The 10,664-nt window shown below is 39.8% G+C and overlaps 2 protein-coding genes across 4 annotated transcripts; both read right to left on the bottom strand.

Moving 5' to 3' along the window:
- Window positions 1–37: 37 nt before the first annotated feature.
- ift52 (intraflagellar transport 52 homolog (Chlamydomonas)) lies at window positions 38–4,842 on the bottom strand. Of its 2 annotated transcripts, none has more exons than XM_069168223.1 (14): window positions 4,808–4,842; window positions 4,205–4,372; window positions 2,901–2,988; window positions 2,616–2,745; window positions 2,427–2,502; window positions 2,188–2,259; window positions 1,960–2,086; window positions 1,772–1,855; window positions 1,593–1,661; window positions 1,340–1,494; window positions 1,164–1,251; window positions 637–745; window positions 386–531; window positions 38–305 (listed from the first exon to the last, which is right to left on the bottom strand). In XM_069168223.1, the coding sequence occupies exons 2-14, from the start codon at window positions 4,324–4,326 to the stop codon at window positions 264–266; spliced, it is 1,308 nt and encodes a 435-aa protein (XP_069024324.1). In that variant the 5' UTR covers window positions 4,327–4,372; window positions 4,808–4,842; the 3' UTR covers window positions 38–263. The 2 variants fall into 2 exon arrangements, with proteins under 2 accessions (XP_069024324.1, XP_069024240.1); XM_069168139.1 differs by having other exon boundaries at window positions 4,769–4,817.
- A 367-nt stretch (window positions 4,843–5,209) lies between these two features.
- LOC138209615 (serine/arginine-rich splicing factor 6-like) lies at window positions 5,210–10,519 on the bottom strand. Of its 2 annotated transcripts, none has more exons than XM_069168346.1 (6): window positions 10,302–10,519; window positions 9,346–9,506; window positions 8,207–8,325; window positions 6,538–6,740; window positions 6,367–6,438; window positions 5,210–6,127 (listed from the first exon to the last, which is right to left on the bottom strand). In XM_069168346.1, the coding sequence occupies exons 1-6, from the start codon at window positions 10,406–10,408 to the stop codon at window positions 5,728–5,730; spliced, it is 1,062 nt and encodes a 353-aa protein (XP_069024447.1). In that variant the 5' UTR covers window positions 10,409–10,519; the 3' UTR covers window positions 5,210–5,727. The 2 variants fall into 2 exon arrangements, with proteins under 2 accessions (XP_069024447.1, XP_069024535.1); XM_069168434.1 differs by having other exon boundaries at window positions 9,364–9,506; window positions 10,302–10,518.
- Between the last annotated feature and the right edge of the window lie 145 nt (window positions 10,520–10,664).

A 10,664-nucleotide genomic window follows, 5' to 3' on the forward strand; every position in this document is an offset into this window, starting at 1 on the left:
TTTAACAAAACAAAATCAAGGATTTGAATATTTAAATAAAGATGTGAATAACTTTATTTGCATTAGTATAATCTTGTAATGAAATACAATACAAAATTGTAAACAATTGTAGTTGGCTTCTAGATGCCACAGTACCACGCTGATACTGCATAAACCAAAACTAACTGCCTTTACGGCATCCTTTATGACAAAGTACTGGAATTTGCTTGTACAGTGTATATTGAAAATGTAGTTAAAAATTAAATGGGTTTCTTGAATCCAAGTTATAAGGGAGTGAATGGTGCCTCGGTATCAATATCATGCTCCTGCAAAAGGGGAAACTCGCAATTAGACAAAGCCTCAAATGCAGAATACAATTTGTAGTTGATTTTAAGGGCACTCTCACCTGATTGAGTTTCTTGAACTCTACAACCTGGAAGAAAATGTGCTCCAAGATGTGCTTGGCGTCTCTCTGCTCTTTATCCAATTTGGGAGTCACCCCTAAAATTTCACCACATTTCCGCACATAGAACTCAAGATCGTCGTCTGTACCTGTGAACAGAACAAGAATTAAATAAATAACACATACCTATTTTTTTTTTTATTATTATTTAAAACAAACGAGTAAAACATTGTTTAGCAAAGTGCTGTACTCGCATTTATTGGTGAGCTGTGCCAGGCGCACTTTCTCGGACGAGAATGTTTCATCTAGATCGAACAGGTCCAGCATGGGGGGAGGCAGATCGCTCAAGGCAGGTGGAAAGACCTGAAAAGTGAGACAAATACACACTTCTGGGTTGAAACTTTGCAGAGCTTCAAGCAAAATGGTTTCTTTTAAAGGAGCAGTGTTTCTGATTTAGTGGAATCTAAGGATGAGGTTGCAGATTGTAACCAAACGTACACACTTCCCCTTCCAAGAGTTTGAAAAACATTTAAAGGCCCTCTCTAGAGCAAGTGTTTGGTTTTCCCCTCCGGTCTACTGTTACATGACACGCTCTCTACGAACATATGAAGGGCTCATTCTAAAGTAACAGACGACTCTCAGTTTCAGGTCAAAACACTATTATAAATATTCTATTTCTGCCCAAAGGTTCCCTAAATCGTACACACTGAGCCTTTTAATATTTCCGCTGCGCATAATTCCATGTATGAATAAAACCAGCCTGTAGCAGACTGAAACTTACAGCAGGTTGCAGCTGAGGCAGCGGGGTCTCAAACTGTGGCGTGATGAGCTGAAGTGGCTCATCTTTGACATTTAGCTGTTCGTAAGCACTGCAAAAAAAACAAAACAGGTTTTAGCTATGAATGAAAATAGAGCAGAGATTGGGTGGAGGGAGGGAAAAGTATTTTGCATATCCACCTGATGACTTGGGGTAAAGTGTCGGTAGACATACTGAAAAGCGAATTATTAAAGACGGAGGTGAAGTCCCTGGGGTTTTCGTCACCCTCTTGTAAGGACCCTCTGAGCTGTTCTGACAAACACCCCGTGTCTGGCAGCATGGTGTAATCTGAGATCTAGGGGACAAAAGACATGGACAAAAGATGGATGTAAGCTGATTTAAAAGACTATTAGCGAAGCTTTTTCTCTTGTCATGTACACTATACTTATTCACCTCTGGGTCTTCGGCATCAATCTGATTCAGCTGAATGTTATCAGTCATGAGCCAGTGAAGCACAACATCCTGGAATGAAATGAAGCGGATGAAGACCGACTCGGTAACTTCCACAGGACTGGAACGGCTACGGGAGCCCAATCTGACATAAACAAACTTTAAATGTCAACCGGACTCACCATTATTTTACTGTTTTCCTCTTTGTCTACGTATTGGTCACTGAACATGTGGCAGGAGCCCAAAACGGCCAGTTTGCCAGACTCCTTTGGAAAGACGCAAGACATTGTTTCACATCATCTCACAAGTGTACGTTCATGAATATCACATGTTCAGGGAATTGGTATGAACACTACACAACGCCTCTGACCTTGCCGTGATGAAAGGCCAGGACGGGCCTGTTGAGGGGGAAACAGACCGAGCCAGTCGAAAGAACAGCCACAGCAGGCTTCATCACGCTCAGGGTGGCGCCGTAAGGGTACACAAATATGAGAGCTCTACACAAATGCAAACAGAAAAGCTCGAGTTCAAATCCAGCTCCCGGTGTTAAATGCAGTACTCAATGCAGAAGAAAGGAATATAAAAGCAAATCATTTACTGTGCATTATTTCCAACATTTTCGTCTTCAATGATTCCCGTGATCACTTTGCCAGCAGCTCGACTGATTTCTCTAAATAAAGAAGTAGAGAATTGTGACTTTGACAGGCATCAGCATAGAGACAAATTCAATGACAAGGAGACTTGGATTTATACAGTATTAATAGGCTACACTCTAGGATTCCGTGAAATATATAAAATGTGTGTTTGTCTCAGAAAAACAACAAAGTAATAACAAACCTGTTCAATACACCGTTGGACACAAGCGCCTCTTTAGGGTGGAAGTATTTGTAATACACATTCCTCACAACAGCATCTGTAGTTTTGATGGAGAGGCAGAAAACATGCACCACATGATGAAACACAGTTGTAATAAGAATACCTGCCCAGACGATGTTAACTGTAATTTCAACAAATTTCAATATGCACCATTATTAACCATTATTCCAAACTCCTCCAGGAGAAAATTGATGTTAGTGTCGTATTTCGATTCCCCTCCTTCACCGAGCATGACCAAGATGTTTCCTCCTCCATCCAGGTAGTGCTTCAGCACCTCCAACTGAAATAAGACGGGACAAGGCATGTGCATAAATTCATATGCAGTATAATTCAGGTTCATTGCGGACTGGTTGGCCAGCTGCCATTTCCACATCTTGCCAAGTCTTGTGTAACATTACATAACATCACACGACAAAAGATAACTCGATTCATCACCTCTGATGCTGTGAACTTCTCCCTTGGGCCTGCAGTGATCCACAGCATGACACCCTTCAACTTCTCCAAAGTCAACTCTTCCCTTATACTAGGAGAAACAGCAAGTATTTCAAAAGTGAGGGTCAGGGCTCTCACAATCAGGACATTTTAGTTGACAATTAAATGTTATATAAATGATTACAATTAACAATTTAAAAAGTCTTTTTCTGTGCATTTTGTTTTGATGGCCACCTTTTTGCAGCAAATCCAACATATTGCAAAACTTAAATAACTTATTGGGCTCTCCATTTTCATTTGGCTTAAACCCAAAATGTTCTCCCAGCGGTGCTGTGATGTTTGGCTTTGCAGCTAAATCATTGAAATTTAGAAGTTGCTCTAGTTGTGCTTCTAAAAAATAAAAAAAAAATGAAAAGTTATTTGTAATTATTACACTCCCAGTGAAATTCAGTTTCCGTGCTCCGATTTCATTTTGGGCAATAATATTTATCATTAAAAGGGCTGGGCAATATATCAATATTTTATTGTATTGCGATATGGGACTAGATATTGTCTAAGATTTTGGTTATCGTATACATCGTGATATGGCCCAAGTGCGGTCTTTTCCTGGTTTTAAAGGCTGCATTACAGTGAAGTGATGTCATTTTCTGAACTTACCAGACTGTTCTAGCGGTTCTATTTTTTTGCCTATACCCACTTCGCCATTATATCCAAATCAGTGAGGACTAATTATCATAGATCTCATTCAGTAAATAGTTTGTAAAAGCACCAATAGTCTTCCGACCAATATCGTTGCAATATCAATAATGAGGTATTTGGTAAAAAAAATGTCACAATATTTGATTTTGTCCATATCGCCCAGCTCTAATAATTAAACTTAACTTCACATATCTTTACATATCATAAGTGTTGACAACATTTTGGTTTGAATGTTTTGACCTTCTAAAAAGGACAAAGATCTAGTCCTGGTTGGTCTCTCCTCCCTACAATAGTGTTTCTATACCATAACATTCAAAGATAACTTGAATATCAATTTAAACATTAAAACATGGACTGCGAATAATAAAAGCTTCATATTAGTTACCACGTGACCAAATACACCAGTAAGACCTTTTACTTGATGTGTAAAGTACCTTTTACTGGTTCTGTACTTTTAGAAATACGGAACCTTGACTTACACAGGAGTATTTTTCACACTTGAGATATCGGTGGCTTGACATCGAAAGGTTGGTGATATCACACACACACACACACACACACACACACACACACACACACACACACACACACACACACACTCACTTTACCTTTGGATTTTCCATTGAGCTCTCAGTCTCTTCTGCATGGATTTATATCCATTATTCGTTGTAAACAGCTCTTTTTTTGAAGCATTGAAGATCACCGTGTTGTTGTGCTGTTCTTTCTCCATTACAGCTTCAATCCCCCGAAGCTGGCTCTTATTTGCATCCGCACACCTGGAAAAACGTGTGAACACTTTTTTTTTTTTTTTTTTTTTTTTTTAGGAACATCTCTTTAATATGTCACGACAAAAAGCTTTTGCCAGCTATAGCTAGTTAGCACCTTTAAAAATGTACATTCCTGAACATAATTAGACAAAGATAAATACGCAAACTTTGTAGTACCCGGTCATGAAATCGTGGTATGCGAGAAAGCTGTAAACAAACATGACGAAGAAGCTCGCTGGCCAAAGTTATACAGAAGCAAACGTTAGCTAAGCTAATAGCTAGCGAGCTGGCATTGGCTTTACATCAGCAATCGTTGTTTTCTTCCCCCAACCGAGTCATTCGATTAAAGGAAAACAGATATGGACCCATTCAACACTTGTACGTCGCTTTTGGATGTAAACTTACAGGTTACGCTTGATGTTGACAAAAAAAAAATGTTTTTACCTCCGACCGATCCTGGAAGTGATGCATTATGGGAGGGGGGGAGCGTGGTAACCAAGGGAGCTAACTGCATGGCAACCACGTCGCGTAGCAGCGTCGGTTGTCGTCAGAACTTCTTATCGTGTCTGGCGCGAGCCCTCAGTGAATTGAGACCAATAAAGGACTTTATACATAAAACAAGCGTTTCCAATAGAAACATGGTTAAAGACCGGTTTGCCTCCTTGTTGAATTTTGATAATTCAGTGATTTGTTTTAGGCTTTCCAAATGTCCTTATTAAAACGGGTAGATTTCATTAGGTCCACCCTCTTTAACCACTTTTAGTGTTTGTGTGCTGCGATTTGATCTTTTTCATATTTTTTTTTGGCAAATGATGTTCATGTGCATGAAAAATTGTAGAGGCAGGCTTTTTTTTTTTTAATTTCTGTTATTTTATTCAAATATGACGTCACAAACAAAGTGTAATTTCCACTGGGGTATGATTGGAGACTTCAAAAGGCAAACGGGTAAAAACTATTATCACAGAGCATGCATTTGTGAAATCTATTGGTTGGAATCATTAGTGTTAGTCTTGACTTTCACATCTTTTTGTTTGGATTTATTACATGTACATAATCAAAATATGAAGCAACCGTTGCCTCTTGATAGCTTGCTGGACTCAAATCATACATTTAGACTTTATGAAAACAAACAAAGAGAAATTCTGTTTCCCAAAGTTACAACAGCTTTCATAATCCCATCATAATACTCTCAAGAAAATATCGATTTCCTGACCATCCAATTTGTGCCAAAAGATACAAACCCTTTTTTTTGATCTGTAAACATCTCAAACACAGGCCAGGGATGTACCCAAGCAATTCCAAATTTTACTTTTTTGGAGTACATCGTTTAAAAAAAAAAAAAAAAAAAAAAAAAAAAAAAGGGGTCAATCTTGAGAGGCAGATCTGGATCTGGAGCGAGAGTGGGAGGCAGAGCGCTTGTCTGGGGACTTTGAGAGATCTCGCTCCTTGGTGGAAGGCCATTTTGAAGCAGTTTTCTCGTATCTGCTCTCTGAACGGGACCTTGAGCGGCTTCTAGACTTCTTACTGGAAGATTTCTCCTTGGACTGACTTCGGGATTTACGATCCGCTTTGACTTTGGATCCGCTTTTGGAGCGTGATTTGCGAGTGTCTGGGTGAGAGCGAGACTTTCTGCTCTTGAAGGGGCCGTGGGATTTGCGTGAGCAAGACTTCTCCTGGGATTTTGAGTGGGACTTCCTCTTTGATCTGGAGCGTGACTTCCGGCCCGACCTGGAGTGAGACCTGCGCTTGCTGTGAGACTGAGAACTGCAAAGGAGTAAAAAAAAAAAAAAAAAAAAAAAAAAAAAAAAAAATATATATATATATATATATCAATCAAGATGTGATTTGATGAGGTTTGATGTGTCGATGCGTCAAAGTGTAAGAATTGAAAGATACTGAAATGTTAGCTGAAGAGATGAATCCTTTCAAGTATAAATGATGAATGTTAAGAGCAGTGTTGTCATTTGAAGAGAAGACGGCAGTTCAAATGTAACTGCACTCACCGTGAGCGAGACCTGGAACGACTCTGAGAACTTCTACTTCTTCGGCTGTGAGAGCGCCTTCTGCTACGAGACCTGTGGGTACAAAAAAAAAAAACAAAAAAAAAAACCATCCGTAAATATAAGTGAAGAAAACAAAGAGCATCATTGGGCTGAATTTGATCCCTCATCTACCTGGATCTGCTGCCGGAAAACGAGCGGCGGCGCCGAGGTTTGTCTTCCACCAGACGAATCTTCCTTCCATTGATGCCGACGCCATCCAGTTTCTCCAGCGCTCGTTTCATGTCTGAACGGGATCGATATTCGATGACACCCTCGTTGGCTCGGCCTTTATGAGCATCGGCATAGGTGACTTCACCTGCTTGCCGCATGAAATCCTATGAAGACACAAATATGTCAAATGTCTCTTAAAAACAACAACAACAAAACGAAACATCCGAGACAGGTCCTGTTTCTTTTGTACATCTGCCTATTTAAGAAATTGCAAGTAACTATTAAATTGCGATATATTATTGGATTTGATCAAAAATAATGTCTTTAAAGTTGAAGCATCAACTTTCAGCTATAATTTCAGCATTCACACAAACGCGGTAGGAACTAGTTTTAGTTACTTTCAGTGATTGTCAGAACTCGACAACCTACAGACACAAGCTAAGAGGCGGCACAGAAGGCTTAGTGGCAAAGCTCAGATCCACTTCTTGCTTGTTCGGGAGGCTTTTAGACTAAATTCTGGTCTTCAGCATCACTTGCAGTGATGTCTAGTGATGACGCGAACTACAAAACCTTCCTGTTAAATGCGACAAAATGTCTTACTTCCCTCTGCTGTACGTGTAGTAGGGGTGGGTAACATGGGCCGGAAATATTATGACGGTGTTTCAGTGATAACGTTATTCTTGACAAAATATTGAAAAATAGTTCATTATCAATTTCAAGAACACACATCTGCAGCATAATAAGAGTTCCGGTTTGACATGTCAGCATGAACATAACAGATTGTTTTACAATATTCTGTAAAAACTAACACGTTTCTGTGGTTTGTGTTACTTCTGTTATTTTGTAACCAAAGCACTTCCACATTAGTACAGCTGGTCCCCTTTTTAGAACAAATCCTCCAACGTGGAGCTGCTTTCAGCCCTGCTTGTTGTGGCTCTTTGGAGGTTACGTCAACATGCCACCATTACAATATCAATTGTTTTTAAATAATATAAAACGTGATACCAACATTATTGTGAACTACAGCCGATATTGCCCTACCACAGATATAGTAGTATCCTAATATATAATTGGCCTTTACAAAAAGTTATTTTCAGAACATAACGCAGAAAAACAAACTCGGGATATATTAGAAATCGGTCTATTTGTGTCTTGTTTTTATAGTTATTTATAATTATGAAATTCCTAGTGGCATGTATTGTTTCAGTGAACTGATGTCAGCGTGGACAATAAACCTCCAATACGTATCTTGGTCAATGTTTGACAGCCACATATTTGTGATTTTTGCAAACAATATATTTTCATATGTAGTGTACATATATTATACATATAAACATTACCGGTTGATACATTAATATCTCATTTATTTACTCGTTAATATTGGCGTGGGTCCCAAAAATCAAGTATCTGTTGGGGCTCCATTGTAAACAATACAGTATTGCACATGTTTAGGATCACGATCATGTTGTAGGTTGGACTAGTACATACTTAATCTGGATTACACGTTCTACACACTCCACCCAAAATGGGTTGTCTTGCACATTTCATCTTCAGCCCTACGTATTCAATCAGCGACTAAATGTTTATTGCTGTTTAAAAGCACGCTGATCGTTCATGGAGCATTCCTCACCTTAAGGTCCTGCCAGCTGCACCTGCTAGACAGGTTCTCCACAATGAGGCGGTGTTCAGTGCGTACAGGTGGCTCGTACTTTTCCCTGCCTGAGCGATTCCAGCTGCCGTAGCTGCTACCTTCAAAGAGGACAGAGAGATTAACATTTAACTTGAAGCCAGAGAATTTGAAAAAAAGGACTCAGAACTGGTATAAATTATCTAAAAAAAAAAATTAAAAAAATAATCACTGCAGACTGGACCCCTCTTGTTTTGTTTTTTTCGTGCCTAAGTCTCCACCTCTATCTATAAAATGACAGCTTTTGGTGCACTACCTTTGTTAGAAAATCAGATACTAGTTTGTATAAAAAATTTACTATTTGTTGTACTGCTATTGTACGTATAATATTTGGTAGTTGTCTTTGAATTAATAAATTCCAAATAGTTGAACAGCCAGAAAACAAATCTCAACTTTCTGGTCTCACTGAACAACACAAAATTCCTTGTTTTTGAACTATATCCATCACAAAGATGACACCTACCAACATTTTCTTGTTTTACTACAGAGTGCTGGGAGCCAAATCAATGGCGGAGATGTGTGTCGGCTTGGTCATCTGCAACATGTCTTGCAACAGTAAAACCAACAGGGTTCCTCACCATCACCCTGGTCTATTGGAAAAGGATGCTGTCCTCATGGCTTCCGGTTATGTCAACCATTGGTCAAAGGGCAAAGGTCACACACACATTGTAAGGGGGGAAAGCTCAGGCCAAACGGGTCAGGCAGTCATCTTTACCCTCATTGGACTCGGACTCAGCCCGCAGTGGACTCTTTCAAATTGAAACATCAAGCACTTTGTTAATGTCGACTTCAAACTGTATACACTTGTAGCTTAACACGTCTTACCTTTGCTTTAATCATTGTTACTCATGGGATTTTTAACGCACATCTCTTTCACTGTTGAAAAGCTGTGTTTCTATCGGCTGTCAGGCAGAATGGGAACAGGTGTCTAATAAGCATTGTGTGTGCTGGGAGGTGTCCCACGAGTACTGTGACAGCTTCATTGGAACAGGCTCGGCTGTATCAAGAGTCAGTGAAAGTGAATAGCATCACATGTTAGTTAGCATTGACTGATTAGAACCCAAAATTGACTTCACATTTACATTTTTTGCCGAACTTACTGCGTCCCCCGAACCCGTAGCCGTCTCTCCTCGGTCCTCGGGCGTGCTCGATGACGACTCGCTCCCCGCACAGCTCCTTTCCGTTCAGTTCATACACAGCATCGTCAGCATCTCGCATGTCCTCAAATTCAACAAAGCCGTACCTGCAGGGGAATCAGCACGCAAAGTGTAAAAAAAAAAAAAAAGCAGGAACCGGCTACCGGCATCTATTAAAATAAATTAAAAAAAATAATAATAATAAAAAATAAATTTAAAAAAAAACACACACAATCGACTCCATAAAAGGGCCTAAAATGGTGAGGGAAAAAAAAAAAAAAAAGAAAACCGTCCCGTCGGCAGCCTGTGAAACAAAAAAAAAACAAAAAAGAAGAAAGAGAAAAAAAAAAAAAAAAAAAAAAAAAAAAAAAAAAAAAAAAAACCGACAACATGAAACCATTTTGCAACTTGTAGTCGTGTAATGATTTCAGTATGACGCACCTCCGGGCAGCACGTTCGTATGAAATGTGCCGCACGGAGTCGAGTTGGGTTACAAACGTCGGTTAACACCATTCACTCGTAGTGTAACGCGACGTAGTGTAACGTCGCGTTACACTACGTCGCGTTACACTACGAGCTCTCCGCGGTGACGGAGAACACGAGCGGCTACTGTAGCGTTAGCATGTTGTTGTTTTTAAAAAAAAAAAAAAAAAAGAAGCGGTAACGGCCGCTGAGCGCCTCGTTCACAAAAACCAGCGAACCGGGAAAAAAAAAACAAAAAACAACAACAATGTAGGGCTGTGAAACTTATCACCGTGTGTTACAATAAAGCAAAAAAAAAGGGCGTTTGGTTGGTTTTTCTCTCGCCCTCGGGAGTATAGGGCCCCGTCTCCGGACTTTAACGGGCAAATCAAATGAAGATAGCTTAGCTCGCTGGCTACGACAAAATGAGGTGATCTTACCCGTTTTTCAGATCGATCTCTAATAATTTCCCGTAACCACTGAACAACCTTTGAATGTCTTTCTCTCGGACATGGTAGCTGAGCTTGCCGACATAAACCCGAGGCATCTCTGAAGATATTTAACAGCGTTGCTTCTCAAGTGAAACGTACAACTTTTTTTTGTTTTTTAAGCCCTCGATGTGGAGAGCCTGCAGAAGATCCTGAAGGGAGCAAACTTCCGGCCCGGTTCTTCACAATAAGAGCGGGAGAAGAAGAAGAAGAAGAAAAAAAAGATGTATTTGTTGGTGGGGTTTTTTTTGTGTGTGTGTACACATTAAAAGTATCTGCAGAATTCTGATGGTAGAGATTCTTTTGGATGTTTTG

The sequence above is a fragment of the Embiotoca jacksoni genome, unplaced genomic scaffold (assembly GCF_022577435.1).
Source record: "Embiotoca jacksoni isolate LCO1_2020_lvr unplaced genomic scaffold, fEmbJac1.0.p SCAF_1, whole genome shotgun sequence".
NCBI classification, from domain to species: Eukaryota; Metazoa; Chordata; class Actinopteri; family Embiotocidae; genus Embiotoca; species Embiotoca jacksoni.